The sequence below is a fragment of the Hyperolius riggenbachi genome, chromosome 1 (assembly GCF_040937935.1).
Source record: "Hyperolius riggenbachi isolate aHypRig1 chromosome 1, aHypRig1.pri, whole genome shotgun sequence".
In the NCBI taxonomy this organism is placed as follows: domain Eukaryota; kingdom Metazoa; phylum Chordata; class Amphibia; order Anura; family Hyperoliidae; genus Hyperolius; species Hyperolius riggenbachi.
This window is the reverse complement of record NC_090646.1, coordinates 54478763-54498833: the sequence shown is the minus strand read 5'-3', so window position 1 is coordinate 54498833 and position 20071 is coordinate 54478763. Positions and strand designations below refer to the sequence as shown.

At 47.0% G+C, this 20071-nt stretch overlaps 1 protein-coding gene across 2 annotated transcripts in view; it reads left to right on the top strand.

Moving 5' to 3' along the window:
• The first annotated feature begins 2580 nt into the window (after positions 1 to 2580).
• DYSF (dysferlin) overlaps positions 2581 to 20071 on the top strand; it is a 456891-nt gene continuing 439400 nt past the window's right edge. For both annotated transcript variants that reach the window (XM_068274344.1, XM_068274325.1), the window contains exon 1: positions 2581 to 2668. In XM_068274344.1, coding sequence (XP_068130445.1) covers positions 2581 to 2668 — 88 coding nt within the window. The remainder of the gene's footprint in view (positions 2669 to 20071) is intronic.

The following is a 20071-nucleotide window of genomic DNA, read 5'->3' as shown; positions in this document are numbered from 1 at the left end:
TTGAACGATCTTAACTGATTGAAAGGCAATTATCGATTGTCCACATTTACAGAACGATTCTTTCTTCAAATTCCATCATAAAATCCAACTTTCAGAACGTTTTTATCCTATTTAGCAGTCGACCAAAGAATTGTTCTTTATCAATTGCCGTTATAAATGGCAAATTTTCTATACAATTCGATCGGAAAAAATGCATGAAAAGATCGCACTTGGTGAAAAAATGATACCGTTAATGGGCAGCTTTAGTATCATGTGACACTGTCTGCTCTCCTCTGTTTGCATTTTCTAGATGTTTCTGAAGAGAAGGCCAGTCGTTGGGCAGAGAGATGGGTGGGATGCTTTCTGATTGGCCACCTGCTGAGAAGTTATTCTGTAGCTGATTTGGCAGCACCTGCTGTGAGGTGATTTCAGCAGAAGTCATCTCTATCAGACATCCATGACAGGATAAAGTTATTGCCTGTGTGTGGCTGGAAGGCCAGTGACAGCTGTGGTGGGCAGTGTGCAGTGAGTTGGTAGAGGGGTTGGTGTCAGTGGATATAGGTTGGGCCAGTGTGTGTGTGGCTGTGGTGGGTAGTGTGCAGTGTAGAGAGGTGTCAGTGGATAGTCTGGGACAGTGTGTGTGTGGCTGGGGTGGGTAGTGTGTAGGGTAGAGAGGTGTCAGTGGATAGCCGGTGTGTGTGCGTGTGTGGTGGGCAGTGAGTGGGTAGAGAGGTGTCAGTAGAGTGTGTGTGTGTGTGTGTGTGTGTGTGTGTGTGTTCAGTGGATAGGCTGTGCCAGTGTGTGTGTGGTGGGCAGTGTGCAGGGTAGTGGGGCTGGTGTCAGTGGATAGGCTGGGCCAGTGAGAGTGTGTGTGGCTGTGTTGGGCAGTGAGTGGGTAGAGAGGTGTTAGTGGATAGGCTGGGCCAGTGAGTGTGTGTGGCTGTGGTGGGCAGTGAGTGGGTAGAGAGGTGTTAGTGGATAGGCTGGGCCAGTGAGTGTGTGGCTGTTTTGGGCAGTGAGTGGGTAGAGGTGTCAGTGGATATAGGCTGGGCCAGTGAGTGTGTGTGTGGCTGTGGTGGGCAGTGAGTGGGTAGAGGTGTCAGTGGATAGGCTGGGCCTGTGAGTGTGTGTGGCTGTGGTGGGCAGTGAGTGGGTAGAGGTGTCAGTGGATAGGCTGGGCCAGTGAGTGTGTGTGTCTGTGGTGGGCAGTGAGTGGGTAGAGAGGTGTCAGTGGATAGGCTGGGCCAGTGTGTGTGTGTCTGTGTTGGGCAGTGAGTGGGTAGAGAGGTGTCAGTAGATAGGCTGGACGTGAGTGTGTGGCTGTGGTGGGCAGTGAGTGGGTAGAGAGGTGTCTGTGGATATAGGCTGGGCCAGTAAGTGTGTGTAGCTGTGGTGGGCAGTGAGGTGTGTGTGTGTGTGTGTGTGTGCGTGCGTGCGTGCGTGCGTGTGTGTGTGTGTGTGTGTGTGCGTGTGTGTGTGTGTGTGGTGTTGTGTGTGTGGTGTGTGTGTGTGTGTGTGGTGTGTGTGTGTATGTGTGTGTGTGTGTGTAGTGGGCAGTGTGCAGGGTAGAGGGGTTGGTGTCAGTGGATAGGCTGGGCCAGTGAGTGTGTGTGTGGCTGTGTTGGGCAGTGAGTGGGTAGAGGTGTCAGTGGATATAGGCTGGGCCAGTGAGTGTGTGTGTGGCTGTGGTGGGCAGTGAGTGGGTAGAGAGGTGTCAGTGGATAGGCTGGGCCAGTGTGTGTGTGGCTGTGGTGGGCAGTGAGTGGGTAGAGGTGTCAGTGGATAGGCTGGGCCAGTGTGTGTGTGGCTGTGGTGGGCAGTGAGTGGGTAGAGGTGTCAGTGGATAGGCTGGGCCAGTGTGTGTGTGGCTGTGGTGGGCAGTGAGTGGGTAGAGGTGTCAGTGGATAGGCTGGGCCAGTGAGTGTGTGGCTGTGGTGGGCAGTGAGTGGGTAGAGGTGTCAGTGGATAGGCTGGGCCAGTGAGTGTGTGTGTGGCTGTGGTGGGCAGTGTGCAGGGTGTGGCTGTGGTGGGCAGTGAGTGGGTAGAGAGGTGTCAGTAGATAGGCTGGACGTGAGTGTGTGGCTGTGGTGGGCAGTGAGTGGGTAGAGAGGTGTCAGTGGATATAGGCTGGGCCAGTGTGTGCGGCTGTGGTGGGCAGTGAGTGGGTAGAGAGGTGTCAGTGGATATAGGTTGGGCCAGTGTGTGCGGCTGTGGTGGGCAGTGAGTGGGTAGAGAGGTGTCAGTGGATAGGCTGGGCCAGTGAGTGTGTGTGTGTGTGTCTGTCTGTGGTGGGCAGTGAGTGGGTATAGAGGTGTCAGTGAATATAGGCTGGGCCTGTGAGTGTGTGTGGCTGTGGTGGGCAGTGAGTGGGTAGAGGTGTCAGTGAATATAGGCTGGGCCTGTGAGTGTGTGTGTGGCTGTGGTGGGCAGTGAGTGGGTAGAGGTGTCAGTGGATAGGCTGGGCCAGTGAGTGTGTGTGTGTCAGCAGTCAGTGCAGAGAGCCCAGCTGTCTAGCAGCAGCAGGAGGGAGGGAGGGAGAGGGGATCCCAGCAGCAGCAGCAGTGTGCAGCCAGGGAGGGTGCTACACCCATCAGCAGCAGAATGCTCCGAGTCTTCATCCTGCATGCGGAGAATGTGCAGACCCCGGACACCGACATCAGTGACACCTACTGCTCCATCCTCTTCCAGGGTGAGTAGTGACACGATGGGGGCACAGGGGGATGTGTGTCTGCAGAGGGGACCCTGAACAGGCGTCACTCTGCATGGGCAACTGATGGTATTTTTGGAAAGGACTCAAATAGCTCTTACAATGTCCATCAGAGCCTGTGTGTGTATATAACCTTTTATCTTATTTTCATGTCACCAATACACACTTACAGGACATGTAGAGTCATTTCCCTGTGAGTCCCTTCACCACAGGAGCTTACACTCTAACCAGTGGCGTAGCAATAGGGGATGCAGAGATTGCGAACGCACCAGGGCCCCTGGATCGGAGGGACCCAGTAGGAGCCCTCCTTAATCTATTTATTAGCTCTTTATTGGTGCTAAGCTGGTAATGATCACCTCTATGTGTGCTGTGATTAGTTGTAACCATTAATAGACTGTTCTTGTCTCCAGCCTACACCTCTCTGACACAGCAGTGGTCCTTGGCAGGCGTCGGTGCTCCATAGCAATTAAGGGCGAGCGCTTGGGGGAGCCTTGTGTAAAACATGCACTGGGGCCCAGAGCTCCTAAATTATGCTACTGACCACCACACCACAGTCCTGGCAGCCCATGTTTTAATTCACTGCCACAGCTCTGCCACAATGCAGCACAGAACGAGACTTCCGGCTCCTACAGGGACAATGGGGAGATCCTGGTTTCTGGACATTCTACCTGTTTCCCTGAAAATAAGACCTACCCTTAAAATAAGCCCTAGGATGATTTTTCAAGATATATGAGCATGCTTAAAATATAAGCCCTACGCCAATAATAAGCCCTAGTTACAGTTCATATAAAAGTTAATCTAAATAGTGTCCAGGCAATATACATGGAAAAAAAATGGAAATCAAATGGCAATAAAATGTAGCAGGATGGAGAGATCTCTCAGCAAGGAAGGCAAAATAAAATATTGCACTCAAAAGACCCCACGAGACCCAAAATAATAATAAGGGTTTGCAAGTGCTGGGCTCTCAGTAGATAATAGTCTCAATTCACTAAGATCATGCTGGAGATAATAAGGCAAGAGAAAACTTACCTCCACACAGTGATAGTGTTATCTTATCTCCTCATTCCTTAAGTTACCTCCTCTGTATTTAATTTACCTCCTCTGTAGTTAACCTCCTCTGTAGTTATTTTCACACGCAGTTATTTAACAGCCTGTCTTTAACTCTGGAGTTATTTTAAGGATTGAAGAGTTAACTTAAAGACAGAAGAGTTAACTTTAGGTTTGCCTGAGGTAAAATGTTTCCTGAATACTACATGCCTCATCACCATGGTGACCACTCTAGAAACGTTATTAAAGACAGGAGATAAGCTTAGTGAATTGAGGCGTCTATTCTACACAGGAAAAGGAAATAATAAAAAGAAATTCACGATGGAATTCAGGGTTTTTGGAGAGTTGTGATTTTCCAGAATGTGATGACTATATTTGAACAAATGTTGAATCTTTTTTTGAATAAAGGCAGATTGTTGTTTATGAGGAAATAAGACATCCTCTGAAAATAACCCCTTAGCAGTGGCGTAGCTAAGTAGCTGTGGGCCCCGATGCAAGTTTTGCAATGGGGCCCTACCAAGCACTCTATACATAACAATTGATACGGCGCACCAAAACCTGCCAATGGCAGCTACAGTGTCAGAGGTGCAAGAAGGGATGGAGAACAGTTTGGTAATGATTACCACTATTCTAAGCATCTATAGAAGTGATTATTATGAGCACAGGACCAATAGAGAGCTAATACTGTAGTTGAGGGAGGGCCATTCGGGGGCCCCTCTGGCCCAAGGGCCCCGATGCAGTCGCTACCTCTGCAACCCCTATTGCTATGCCCCTGCCCCTTAGGCCACATTCACAGTGGGACTTTGCGTTGTGTTACCTGTATAACAGGAATGCAGCGCAATGATACACAAAACTGTACTGCATGTTATGCTTGTGTTGCATAAAGTGAATGAATGAGAATTGTGCAAAATCACGGTACAATTAATTTTACCTTGATTCTTATTCAAGTGACTGAGAATGTGTTTTTGAAAACGCAAATGCAGCGGAACTGTAATGCAAACACAGCCAGTGGAAATTGGGCCTAGTGTATCTTTTTGAGCATTTATGAATATGAAACCTTGTTACAGAGGAGGCCTGGATGGCTTTATTGATACCAGCTTTTATAGGCATCTAATGTTGTATGTGAATTATGCATGAACATTTCTAAAAGCAATGCAAATTTTATAATATGAATGAGACAAGTATGTGCTGCCTGTATTTACTAATTCCCATTTCCTCCTCAGCATACTCATTGGCCCAGTGCACACTGGGCGGATCCGCCGGCCGCGTCCGCTTGAAAGTTGAAAGTCCGCGTGGCTAATGTATCTCTATGGGCTGGTGCACACCGGCGGTTTAAGGTTTTTAGCAAGCCGCAAACGTGCCTCTTGCTGCACGTTTGCGGTTTGCTTAAAGAGAACCTGTACTGAGTAAAATTATTTAAAATAAACACATGAGGTAACTTCAAATGAACATTACATAGTTACCTTGCCATCAGTTCCTCTCAGAAGCTCACCCTTTTCTTCTTACAGTGATCCCTTCCAGTTCTGACAACATTTTGTCAGAACTGAAATATATCAGTTGTTGTCAGTTATATATCAGTTGCTGTCAGTTACAGCTGAGAGGAGAACTGATGTGTCCATGTTTCCCTATGGCTCAAGTGGGCGATGTTACAGTTTAACAGTGTGCTGATCAGGAAGCTGTTATGGTGTAATAGCCATTTTCAAAATGGAGGACGGAGAATTCCATTGATCACAGTGGACAAACAGGACGCAGGAGAGGAAAAATAGATTGAGGAGTAGACTACACGGGAGGTAAGTATGACTTGTGTATGTTTATTTTGACTTTTAATGTTCAGTTCAGGTTTTCTTTAAAACCTCAAACCGCCGGTGTGCACCAGCCCATAGAGATACATTAGCCACGCTCTCTTTCTCCTGTTTCCAATGATATATAAACCACCGCCCTATGCCTTTTAGTTTTCACGGCCACGGCAATTTCGATCGCGAAAATAGCGAAAACTAAAAGGCATAGGGCGGCGGTTTATATATCATTGGAAAGAGGAGAAAGAGAGCTTTAAAATGATATGCATCTTTCCATAGTTACTGCACTGCTCAGAGTCCCTTTAAACATTATACCATCCAGCCACCGCTGACAGGATGGCAAGGGCTGGTTTATGTGCTGATGGGGCCCCTTTGACTCTGAATGGGGCCCCAAGCGACTGCTTTTGTTGCCTGGTCGATAATCCGGCCCTGGATTCACCTGCGCCACCGGTGCAATTGCAGGAAATCGAGCACACAAAGCATGATTCGGAGTGTCACTTTAACTTTGAAGCTTTGCTTAACCCCCCCCCCCCCCCCCAAAAACAAAACAAAACTGTGTTTACTTCAGCCCAGGCCTCTGCTCTGGAGTACAATGGTTGTTTATTCCCTATAGAGAGGTCAGTACACCCCAAAGGCCCATACACACGTCGGACTTTTGTGAACGACGGGTCGTTTGAATGTCCCGTCGTTCAGTCGTCCGCACGCGAAATCGGGCGTGTGTACAGACTGTCGTTCAGGTGATAAGACTGATTTTGAGCGATCCGCCCGGTGGATCGCTCAAGACCAGTCTCATCACCCGAACGACAGTCTGTACACACGCCCGATTTCGCGTGCGGACGACTCAACGACGGGACGTTCAACCCGTCGTTCGCAAAAGTCTGACGTGTGTATGGGCCTTTAAGCAGATTCACTTCACATTGCTTGTTCCTATTTAAAAGGGACACTAATAGCTAATTCAGAAAATCAGACTTGTCGTAAAACTATAAATTCCAAAGAGACATTCGTTAGGCCTGTCCTCTAGAAGCCGAGGGTCAGCGTCCCTTAATTCAGCTTTGTTATATATAATTCCACATGGTGTCATCATTGGATGAATATTCAGGAATCGCACGGGCGAAGCAGTTTGCGATTCGCAGGGAATAATATGCCAAGATCAATACATCTGTGAAGGGGTGAATGATGCGTTTGGCCGATTTGCTGTGGGAATAAAGTTTAATACACTTACTGGGTGTCCCAATGTACCGTTTCCCATAGCCCCGCCCCCTTACAGAAGAGGTCATAGGTGCTTCTCTAGCACCAATCAGAGAAGCGCCTGTGACCTCTTGTGTTAGGGGGTGGGGCTATGGGCAAGCCAGACATCGGGACACCTGGTGAGTACAATAAACTGTATTTAGAAAAAATAAATAATAAATAAATAAATATTTATACAGCATATATATATATATATACACACACCATCAAATAGTTGCATAATCGCTTTTGAAAAGTGATTCAAAAGCGATTTTACAATGCTCGTATCTTTTGTATAGGAGCGCAATTGCTCTAAAACGGAAGTACCCTTTCTAATGCGAACGCATACCTACGTTACCGTGCGGCTTCTGCGGCGACGTGCAGTGGACCGGAAGTCCCAAGTCTATGGTGATGTGTGTTTTTTGAAATGCTTGCCGCAAGCTTTATGTGTCGCTCATGCATGGAAGCATATTTTAGCAGTACATGCATGTGATCGCTTCGGGCACAGGAAGTGAGCAGCACTTCCTGCTTGACCAGCTGCCATATTGGGATTACCCCGTACTAACACGGTAATCGCGGAAAGGCCTGTTTTTGGCGGTGCGTACCTCGGACCACACAGCAAAGCTACCTCCAATATACAGTGTGAAACCGGCCTCAAGCAACAAAGTCAGAAACTATGATAAGACAGGAGGAGAGGACACTTGTTTGATATGAGGATCAAAATTTAAGTTTATAAAGAAAACTATTTTGAATAATAATAATAACAGGCTATGTGATTTCTGCCGACTTTAAGCACCTGGAGATGAATCCTGTCCTGTTTATGTGACCAGAAAGACACTGTACAAAGTACAAGCAGCTCCCCCCGGCAGGTAACAGACCGGGCTGAGATTCAGATGACAGATATCTTACTGTGACTCAGTAAAGCTCCATATACACACCAGACCGCGGTTGGAAATGAACGATAAACCATAGGTCAGCCAAGGATCGTTTTAAAAAAAAAGTGTCTGAACAGCGGTAAAAACAGCGATTATCGTCCATGTAGACCAATCCATGCTGGCGGATCTGTTCAGGTGATAATCACTGTTAAGGTGGCCACTAACTGTCCAATTTCTACCGAAAAATCGTTACAGCGATCAGAAATTCTGTTCGGATTGGTTGTAAATAATCTCCATTGGTGGACACAATCGATTATAAATGAGTGAAAAAAATGTGGTCCGAATAAATTTTCGTCGAACCAAAATCTGGATTTTCTTGTTGGTTGTGATAGATAGGAAGCAAAGATTGGTTTGTTGATGGTGTAGTGAACGATGTATTACAGTATTTCACTTCCGATCAGAATTTCTGATCGCTCCAACGATTTTTCGCTAGACATTGGATCATTAGTGGCCACCTTTAGTCGTTCGTACTAAATGATAACAAGCGATCGTTTCATACGCGTAGGGAATTTCCCACTTCTGGGTCCTCATTTTCACGCTTCCAGTTTCTCGCTTCAAATATGCGCCGCCGCTCACTATACGCTAACCGCAGGGATCGCTCATTTTATGACGCCCCCATTCTAGCGGCTGTACAGAGCTTTATGAGACCACATTGGTGCTCTGTACGCTGCTTACTGTATAGCTTGGAACTAAATACAACATGAGGAAGCATAGAGTTTCCATTTCCCTGGCAGTAACGCTGTATGGGGGGGGAGGGGGGGGGGGGGCAGTGACTGTACTGCTTAGTAATGATCTGCATGCAGCTGATGCACCTTATGTTATAAATATCCTCCCCTCCCCCGCAGTGTGACACAACCTCATATCCAGAGAGTATAGCCAGCCCCAGCCAGCATCACATTACCTCTCCATGTACTGGCTGGCTGGGGAGGGGGACAGTCATACTGTATCCTGGCTGCCAGTGAGTGTACTTAAAGGGACACTGTAGGGGGGTCAGGGGAAAATGAGCTGAACATACCCGTGGCTTCTAATGGCCCCCCACAGACATCCTGTGCCTGCGCAGCCACTCCCCAATGCTCCGGCCCCGCCTCCGGTTCACTTCTGGAATTTCAGACTTTAAAGTCTGCAAACCACTGCGCCTGCGTTGCCGTGTCCTCGCTCCCGCTGATGTCACCAGGAGTGTATAGCACAAGCCCAGTATGGTCTGTGTCTGCACCGTGCGCTCCTGGTGACATCAGCGGGAGCGAGGACACGGCAACGCAGGCGCAGTGGTTTGCAGACTTTAAAGTCTGAAATTCCAGAAGTGAACTGGAGGCGGGGCCGGAGCATTGGGGAGTGGCTGCGCGGGCACTGGATTTCTGCGGGGGACCGTTAGAAGCCCCGGGTAAGTTCAACTCATTTTCCCCCGACCCCCCTACAGTATTCCTTTAAAGAGGAACTTTCACCAAGAATTGAACTTCATCCCAATCAGTAGCTGATACCCCCTTTCCTATGAGAAATCTTTACCTTTTCTCAAACAGATCATCAGGGGGCGCTGTATGGCTGATATTGTGGTGAAACCCCTCCCACAACGTGATGTCAGGACCAAGGTCCTGACAGTTTGCGGTCTGTGAGCCTTGTTGCATTGTGGGAAATAACTACTGTCTCCAACTGCCAAGCAAGCAGTATCTCCCTCTGTGCACAGAACTCTCAGTAACGAACATTCCGTACAGATCACCTGGCAGAACTAAAGATGCCACCACCAGTGGAAATTTTGTCACAATGTCAAGCAGGGAGAGGAAAGATTTTACAATGGGCAAACAGATGCATCCGTGCTTATGGGGAAGTAAAAAATCTTTGCCTTAAAGGGGAACTGAAGTAAGAGGTATACGGAGGCTGCCATGTTTATTTCCTTTTAATCAATACCAGTTGTCTGGCAGCCCTGCTGGTCTATTTCTCTGCAGTAGCATCTGAATAACACCAGAAACAAGCATGCAGCTAGTCTTGTCAGATCTGACTTTAAAGTCTGAAACACCTGATCTGCTGCATGCTTGTTCAGGGGCTATGGCTAATAGTATTAGAGGCAGAGGATCAGAAGGGCTGCCAGGCAACTGGTATTGCTTAAAAGGAAATAAACATGGCAGCCTCCATATACCTCTCTCTTCAGTTGTCCTTTAACCCATCTCTGAGTCTCTTTAAAATGAGGTTCCAATCATCTTCTGCAGGAGTCAGCAGCAGTCCACTCTCTTGGTTTGCAGATGTTTCCAGTTTCTGAGTCAAGGGATACATATGAGTGCAGAGAGATGTGCTAACATTCTGAAAGGACACCTGACCTGAAGTGAGAGAGATATGGAGGCCGACATTCATTTCCTTTTTAACAATGCACATTGCCTGGCTGTCCTGCTGATCTTCAGCCTCGGATACTTTTAGCCATAGACCCTGAACAAGCATGCAGATCAGATCAGATGTTTGACTAAAGTCTGACTGGACTGATTCAGGTCTGTGAACCCGTCACTACTGATGCATACAAAATCAGCAGGACAGCCAGGCAACTGGTATTGCTTAAAATAAATAGCGTACTGATAAGGTTGTTGCCTTTGATGTGGGATTTGAGCCCTTTGACAAGGGGTCAAATCCTGGCTCAAGCCAGTATGTAAAACAGTAAGGAGTCTCTAGGCAAAACTCCCTAATGCTCATGGTCGCCTCTGGAGTGGCTGCAGCTCTGAAGCGTTTTGAGTCCGCCAGGAGAAAAGCACAATATAAATGTTCTGTGTCTTGTCTAAATATGGCAGCCTCCATATCCCTCTCACCTGAAGTGTACTATAAAGCAGAGATCAGCACATGCTGCAGTGTGTTTACTATCAGGCGGCAGCACTGCACAGTGTAACCACTCATAGGCCTGGTGCCCACCAAAAACCGCTAGCAGATCCGCAAAATGCTAGCAGATTTTGAAACGCCTTTTCTTCTTTTTCTGTAGCGTTTCGGCTAGCGTTTTGCGGTTTTGGGAAGCGTTTTTGGTGTAGTAGATTTCATATATTGTTACAGTAAAGCTGTTACTGAACAGCTTCTGTAACAAAAACGCCTGGAAAACCGCTCTGAAGTGCCGTTTTTCAGAGCGGTTTGTGTTTTTCCTATACTTTACATTGGAGGCAGAAACGCCTCCGCAATCCAAAATCTGCAGCAGCCCGGGAGTATGCGTTTCTGCAAAACGCCTCCCGCTCTGGTGTGCACCAGCCCATTGAAATACATTACCCTAGCGGATCCGCACCCGCAAGCGGATCGCAAAACGCTGCCGAACCGCTCTGGTGTGCACTAGGCATTACTGTGTGTACTGGGGTGACATGCCAGTATTTTAGAAAGGGAGTTAAAATAAATAATGCAAGAATATATATGTATACAGTATACTAGTGATCACGCATGCAGCAGATCAGATGTTTCAGACATTATTGTCAGATCTGACAAGATTAGCTGCATGCTTGTTTCTGGTGTTATTCAGACACTACTGCAGCCAAATAGATCAGCAGGGCTGCCAGGCAACTGGGATTGGTTAGAAGGAAATAAATATGGCAGCCTCCATATTCTTCTCACTTCAGTTGTCTTTTAAGACTCAATTACACCCATTATTCTGTAGAAAAATAATTATATTTACACAGATCTGTACATCAGTCCTGAAGGAGGGACAGATGAGCTGGACAGAGGAACAACTGCGCACTGCAGTGTTACAGCAATTTTTGCCCCATACTAACTGTCCTGCGTGTACAAAGGCTGATGTTTCAGTTTTGGGAGAAAAGGACATAATTCAGATTTTTGAGTTTCTAAGATAACGCTTTTGACCATTAGGTGGCAGTACAGACCTGTCCAATCAGGCGACATGGACATATAACAACCGGAGGCTGTTAGGTGATGCTGAGACATGTGGTTCTCCGACAGCCCACAAGCATACCTCAAAAGCATAACCTCTGACAAATAGGTAAATGCAATGTATAAATACAATATATCTAAAATATCTTACATGTAGAGGCAGTCCCGTGATTCAGTGGTGTTACAGGAAATAGAGAGAAGTCAGGACATGCTGATTGGGTGGCAGACAGAAGCAGTGCATTGATGAGTCAGTATGAGGGTCTAAAGATGTTGAATACTCTGAACTGTAAGCTCTCATGGATGTGGAAAAATTGGTCAATCATTGGCCAATCAAAATTGGATGTGTGTGGCACACACTTTCAATTATGATTGACCAATTGTACTACCTCCATGTAGTATGAAGGTTTACCTGCACAACCTAGTCATAGTGTTCAATGTCTTTGACCTTTATACTACACAGAGGTGGTAAAATTGGGCAGTTATAAGCCAATCATAATTGAAAGTGTGTAGCAGGCTTTAAAGAGAAACTCCGACCAAGAATTGAACTTTATCCCAATCAGTAGCTGATACCCCCGTTTACATGAGAAATCTATCACAAACAGACCACCAGGGGGCACTATATGACTGATATTGTGGTAAAACCCCTCCTACAAGAAACTCTGAGGACCGTGGTACTCCTGGCGGTTTCCTGTCTGAGAACTTTGTTGCATTGTGGGAAATAGCTATTTACAGCTGTTTCCAACTGCCAAAAAAGCATGCAGCAGCTACATCACCTGCCAGCAGTAAAATGTCACCATGTAATAAATGTCAGAATGTAAATCAGGGAGAGGAAAGCTTTTACAATGGGCAAACACTGACTAAATCATTTATACATAATTATTGTAAAAATGATGCACTTTTTTATTACATTATTTTCACTGGAGTTCCTCTTTAAGCTATGTACATTCCAGGCACCTGAATGAGTGCTGAATCCCCCCATGTAAAGGAGCAAATGAGCACATAATGATAATGGGTTCCAGTCGCATGCCAGGCTGGGAAGAGCTTCCCACAGGCTTGTAGAATGTGGCACAGCAATAAAAGCAGCCATGTCTTAAATCATGCCTGTCTTCCTCCCCTATAAAGGCTTCAGCTCACTATGACAGGTTTGGTTCCCTTTTTTAATTACTACCTAATAATATTGTGAAATTAGGGAAATATGTTTTTATTATTAACTTTCTTATTTTCCTGAATAGTCACATTATTTTTCACCTTTTATCTGCTCTGTTTCCTCCCTTCTATAATCTTAATGGCCTCAAATCAGTAAGCATTCAATAATGCAGAAAACAGCTGATTTTACCGATCACCTTGCCAAATGTCAATTCCCTAAACCTATCACTGCACTGAAAAGTACAATTACCGACTAGTGAGGTAAATTACCAGCAGCCAATAGGGAGAGCAACACAGCTCTGCTTCTCACCCCATTTGATCCGATAGTCTGGAGGGCGGGACTTCGGAAAGGCAAAGCAGGAGACGTTTAAAAGGGCTTTTCTATATCGCTTAAAACGTGCATATCTGTATACTTATACACAGAAGAGCTCTCTCTAGTTAGTATAGATACACATCTAAAGGGATGCCAGGGCAGCACGGTGTCATAGTGGTTAGCACCCTTGCCTTGCAGCGCTGGGTTCCTTGATCGAATCCCAGCCAGGGCACTATCTGCACAGAGTTTGTAAGATTTTCCCGTGTGGGCGTGGGTTTACCCCAGACACTCCGGTTCAGGGGCATAACTAGAAATCACTGGGCCCCCCTGCAAAACTTTGGATGGGCCCCCTCCTACCAAGGGGGCTGGGCGATGTACACAAGACCCTGCTGCACACTGAATGGGGACTGTCTGCAAATCTGCAAAACTTTGTATGATTCCTTATCAGTGGCTGAGCAGGTGCAGTAATTAGAACTATTGTGCAGAGAGCAGAACATTTTTTTCTCTCCATGCCCCTAGTTGTCAGTCTCTCAAGACGGGGCCCCCTGTGGCTTCCGTGCCCCCCTGCATCCCTTGCAGGGTCTATTGTTACGCCCCTGCTCTAGTTTACTCCAACATCCCAAATACATAAAGGTACACGATACATGTATAGACATATGACTATGGCAGGGGTTGTGAGCTCCTCCGAGGAACAGTGACAAGACAATATACTCTGTATATTACCGTGTCTCTGTAAATACTAAATAATATTAATAATAATAGGAAGTGTTTCTGATGCTGAAACCAAGAAAATTACTGTAAAAGTGGCTATTCTGAATAATGTCCTGCATTGTACTATATGTTACTACAGCACCTCTTTAAAAATTCCTGTTAAGGAAAGAATAGGAGTAGAGTTCTCCTGTAAGGAGAGTCAGAGCATCTCCCTGTGTGTAGTGGTTGTCCTGTGTATAGGTGACATTGTTCCAGTGACCTATGACATCACAGGGAGGCTGAGTGCCAGGAATGCCACATGCAGCCCACTGAGGGGATTCCTGTATAATGCGGCCATTATTGTACGTCGCCCCCTCTGCTGGGAAGTGAGAACTGCGCAGAGATATTCACAGCTCTCTCTGACTGGGATGTGTGGACAGACCTGGGCTAAATATAGCTCTGACATCTTCCACAGCACAGCACATCCCTAAACAGAACCTGCATGAGAAATACCGAGCCTACATACTACCCCACCCATTATACCTGTGTTCCATTATTATGTGCCCCAGCGTTTCAGCGCCCCCTGCTGTGTGGTGCAGTGTTCTAGCACGCCCTCTGTCCTGTCCCTGTTTTCCACTATCCCCCAAAGTGTGTCCCAGGTCCAATTAAAGAGGAACTGTAACCCAGGATCGACCTTCATCCCAATCAGTAGCTGATACCCTCTTTCCCACGAGAAGTCTTTACCTTTTCTTGAATAGATCATCAATGGGGTCTGGGGGTCTGTATGGCTGATATTGTAGTGAAAGCCCCAGTGGTGTAGATATACGTACCTTGCCGCGGTCGCTGATGTGCGTGCCACTGCATGTGTTCTTCTCGCCGCCCAAGAGTCATGGTTATTGACAAATTGGAAGAAAAAAATGAACACGCCACTTCCACACACTGTGTGTGTGTGGAGGGGGGGGGGGGGGGGATCTAGTGGCCAAATAGTAACATTACACTTACATACATCGAATTAAATAAAAATACGTAAAATCCCCCATTGGTTAATTGCTTACCTCCCCCACTCTCCCATACATATGTCAAAAAAGTGACATTTAAAAAAATGCGTAAATAGTTACCTTAGCAACATAACTTTTTTTTTTTTAATATGTATGTCGTGAGGGTATATTACTGTTGTTTTTGCAAATAAGGGCTTGTAATTAGTGATGGATGCATAACGGAAAAAAATACACCATGTCCAAATTAATATTGTCACCATACATTGTGATAGGGGACATATTTTAAATGTTATAATAACTAGAGCACATTGACAAATAAAATGTGTGGGTTTTATCCACAGTTGCATGTTTATTTTAAAACTATAAAGTCCGAAAACCAAGGATAATGAATTCTTTTTTTTTTTTCTTATTATTCCTGTTAAAATGCATTTATAATAAAATAATTCTTAGTAAAATGTACCACCCAAAGAAAGCCTAATTGGTGGCAAAAAAAAAATCAAGATATACTGTAGATCATTTCCTTGTGATAAGTAGTGATAACGTTATTGGTGAATGAATGGGAGGAGCACTGAAATGCTCTGGTCCAGAGGGGGGAAAAAACATGAAGCCCCTCAGTCATTATCTGACTGCTGTGCCTCCCTCCATATTCCTCCTGCTGCAGGCATCCTTTATGTGCTGCCGCTCTTGCAAAACATTCAAGTCTTACGTAACATTTTATGTTATGCTGGGATGTTGCTACAACACAAAGAGAATTCCCCTTGTGGTTCCACTGGCTGGCGACCGCATATGTCACACCCATGGGTGGAGCCGTGTGTGTGGTTTTTGGGGTCCGCCCCTACCTCAGACTGATGACACCCCAGGTGAATGGTGACCCTACTGTATATCTATGGCTGGATTCTTCACGGTGTGATACAGACCTGAAGACACATAACTGGTTACTGCAGGAATCAGTCACAGTATGAGGACAATTACAATACTGTTTCCTGATAGATCACTCTAGTATTGTGGTATTATGAACAGCCACAGCGCAGTCTAGATAAACAGCACATCCATACCTCAGACACAAATACACAGAAACCACATTTAAAGCGCAACAATGGTTTAAATTTCCCACCAGCTCAAGCAGACTAGTCACGCCATAAAACATGCTTGGGACAAAGAAACGGTTTAAAAAGGAACTGTAGTGAAAATAACAGAATGAATAAAATTGTCTATTGTTTACAATATTCATGTATAGATTGTTTAATCCATAACACACACATTTGCTCACTACCAGTTCAAGCAATTTCCTACCTTTATCTGGTCAGCAGGCGCCAGTCAGCCAATCAGGTGCACTGTCATACACCCTTTGCCTGCCGTGCCAAATCTAGCGGGAATTGCATAAATTAGCATTCAGGTGGGAGGCTCGGTTGGACGTAATCGTAGACTACATCTTTTACAGGGAGCGCCGCGTGTAGGCATCTCCCACGCGGTCCCCTCCCTAACCACTCACCTGTCAACCGCATCCTGGAAGCTGCAAAAAAGAAATTTAAAATCACAAACACTGGTTCGCACGACAGCCGGGGGCCCCAGCCAGTGAGAGAGACCTGGGGCCCCCGGCTGTCGTGCGAACCAGTGTTTGTGATTTTAAATTTCTATTTTGCAGCTTACCCATTACCCATGAGGGAGGAAGAGTTAAAGGGACCCTGAGCAGTACTTTAAATCAAAACTTTCACTTACCCGGGGCTTCCTCCAGCCCACCGTAGGCCGTGAGGTCCCCTCGGCGTCCTCCTGGCTCTTCTGCAGGCCCCGCTGGCGGCTCCATTACCGGTGACACCCAGGCCGGGTGGTCGGGCAGGCACATCCTAGATTTGAATTCTTGGCGGCCTCTACGCATCATCACGGCAGCCGCAGCGTACTGCGCATGCGCGCTTTTCGAACTCTAAACCGCTCATGTGCAGTACTGTCACGCCGGCCGTCTTGATGACGCGTAGCAGCCAGCGTGATGATGCGGAGTGGCCGCCAAGCATTAAAATCCAGGTGTCGGCGCCAAGCCGGTAACGGAGCCGCAAGTGGGACCCACAGAAGAGCCAGGAGGACGCCGGGGGACCTCAAGGCCTACAATGGGCTGGAGGAAGCCCCAGGTAAGTGAAAGTTTTGATTTAAAGTACTGCTTAGGGTCCCTTTAAGGTTAGCCGTGGGTGCGGGTTTTGCAGTGGCAGGCAGAGCCGGGAGTCCGGGACAAGGTCCTCCAGCACCCAAGGCTGAGACACCAAAGTGCGCCCCTCCATTCCTCCCACCCCAGTCGTCACACACTGATTGCTATTAGACTAAGAGGCACCCCAGGGCCCCCAACACCTTCATCTCTAGTTATCTGGCTTGTAGTCACTTCCATGTATCTCCTTTTCTTATTTCTCTCTGCTTCAAACACAATTAGGAATGACAGCTGAATGAATTGTGCACCCCCTCCTACACTGCTCCCTAAGGCTGGAGCCTCTCCAGCCTGTGCCTCGGCGCAGCCCTGGTGGCAGGGTCTGTTAAGGTTAGCCATGGGTGGGTGGTTAAGGTTAGCCATGGGTGGGTGGTTAAGGTTAGCCGTGGGTGGGTGGTTAAGGTTAGCCATAGGTGGGTGGTTAAGGTTAGCCATAGGTGGGTGGTTAAGGTTAGCCGTGGGTGGGTGGTTAAGGTTAGCCGTGGGTGGGTGGTTAAGGTTAGCCATAGGTGGGTGGTTAAGGTTAGCCGTGGGTGGGTGGTTAAGGTTAGCCATGGGTGGGTGGTTAAGGTTAGCCATGGGTGGGTAGTTAAGGTTAGCCGTGTGTAGGCCCACAATTTGTAGTTCCATATCTCCTGGTACTGATTTCAGTTGGAGCTTTCAGCCATGTTTAATGGTCCTTTCTTCATTCATGTCGGTTGCACACCTAATATGCGCCATGTTGCGGCGACAGGGTAATATGCTAAGCTGAGCAGGAAGTACATCACTAACATTGCCATTGGTCCGCCCATGCGTACCACGTCACACCATGCTCCCGTGGTGCTCCCGTGGTGACTCAGGTAGGTAAGGATCATGCTGTAACTAGCTGCAGCCTTTGTGTTGGCATTGCGGCGATTTGTATACTTCACACCGCCACCCATTGCGTGAAGTATGCAAGTCTCCATGGCCATTGCGGCGGGGAAGTGGCGGGGGAGAGTAACACAGTGTGACGCCGTGTGCAAGGTGCCTCGATCTGCCAAAATATTTTTTCATAAACAATCAAGAGAGCACAGAAAATCATCTTGGGTCTTTTTGAAAATCCAGTTGGAAATTCAAGTGCACACTCCCAGCAAAAGACCTGAATAGTTAGTTAGAGCTCTAAAGCTGTGATCAATAAATCCTGTTTCACAAGGCGGATGCTTACCTGTGTCACCAAACCAACTTCTGTAAAACCCAACAGGATTCTGGTATTGGAATTCACAAATAGCTCATGAAAAATGTGAGAGTAATGTTCCAGTTACACATACAGGGGCTTCAGTTCTACTGTAATGTGAATCACAAATGACCTTCAAAATTATGCAACATTGTGTAACTAAGCAAAGCAGCTCAAAACTGTGAGGTTGACGGGGCAAATTGTGACACTGTTGTGGCGGGGAGGGGGGGGGGGGGGGGGGGAGGATGGGGAGGAAGTTATATTCAAGCATACACTATCGCAGTGGTGGCAAACCTTTTCAAAACCGAGTGCCCAAACTTCAACTCAAATGTCTCTTGTCTCTCGTAAAGTGCCAACACGCCAATTTGAACAAAATGACCCCCCCCCCCTCCTCAGAACATAAGAGATGACAAATACCAGGCCCTCAAACCTACAGTGACCAGATTTTTCTGGGTTAACCTTGGACAGGGGGCCGTAAAAATGGGCGTGGCATGACATTGTATGGGCGGAGCTAGCATGGGTGTGCAGAAACTGTGTGATGCTATTTAATAGTATACCGTAACCCCAAAGCAGCAAATATAGCCAAATAGACGCCGCGACCAGTTCATGCAATCGGACGGGACATAGCGCAGCAGCGATGGCGTGCCAGCAGATTCGGCTATGTGTGACGGGGTCTGGCACGCGTGCCATAGGTTCGCCATCGCTGCACTATCGCATTGCTCTAAAACGCAGATCTGGAAGAGCAAGGGATCCTGCAGTGAGAAGGATACGGAGTCTGCAATACTTATTTCCTTTTACACAATGCACATTGCCTGGCTGTCCTGCTAATCCTCTGCCTCTAGTATGTTTGGCCATAGACCCTGAACAAGCATGCAAATCAGGTGCTCTAACTGAATAAGCCACATGCTTGTTTCAGGTGTGTGATTCAGACACTACTGCAACCAAAGAGATTATCAGGACTGCCGGGCAACTGGTATTGTTTAAAAGGAAATAAATATGGCAGCCTCCATATGTCTCCATGTCGCTTCATGTTCCCTTAAACATTACAAAGGGGGGGTTAAGCTAAGGTGTGGGCCAAGGAGATTTTGATACAGAGAATCTTTTGCATAGCTCAGGAGGGAGACAGATAGAATGTGTTGCTGAAGCCAGCATTACATAGCCTATGTATGGCGCCGGCGCCAACATGAATGCCACTCAAGCAAAACATGTCCAGATAGAGGATCCTGTATGTTTCCTTCACACAAATGACTTCTGGCAGCTTCCCCAGGTGTGTATGATCTATAGAAGTTAGAACACCTGAGTGCAAAGCATCCGGGCTCTCTCCATAAACCATATCAGGGAACTGAAATAACCACTTTCCTCCTCAACCAACTCTCAGCCTCAATTCACTAAGGGCAGTTCGGTAAAATAATTTAGGTCAGTAAAATACAGCATTCAGTATTATACACTTTCATCCCCCCCCCTACACAATAATAATGATGATGATTAATGTTACCCCCCCCCCCCCCCCAATTCACTAAGATTTCCTGCATGCTGTAGAAGTTTGATAATATACAGAAAAAACATGCTTCAGTTCACTTAGCCCTGATTGTTAATTCTCACCAGCTGTGGAGCAGGTCAGGCAGCAAGCTATCAGTCTTCTCAGCCGCACTATTATTTGTCCACTGCATCCCCAGGCCAGCATCCCTTTGGATGTATATACTGTATGCTAAGTAGAGACAGCTCTGCTGTGTATCAGTATACAGATATGCACATTTAAAGGAGTTATCCGGGCTTTCAAAAGAAAATAAAGGCTACTTACCGGGGGCTTCGTCCAGCCCCAAGCTCCGAGGACATCCCTCGCCGCACCTCTGCGCGCAGCCGTTCGCCGGAGCTCCGACCCGGTCCCCGGCGATGACGTCAGAACTACTGCGTCTGCGCAGTCCGCTCCGGCCCACGTGGCGGTGATTGACAGCGCCGCTCGCGCAGGCGCAGTACAGAGCGACCTGGAGGTCGCTCTGACGTCATCGCCAG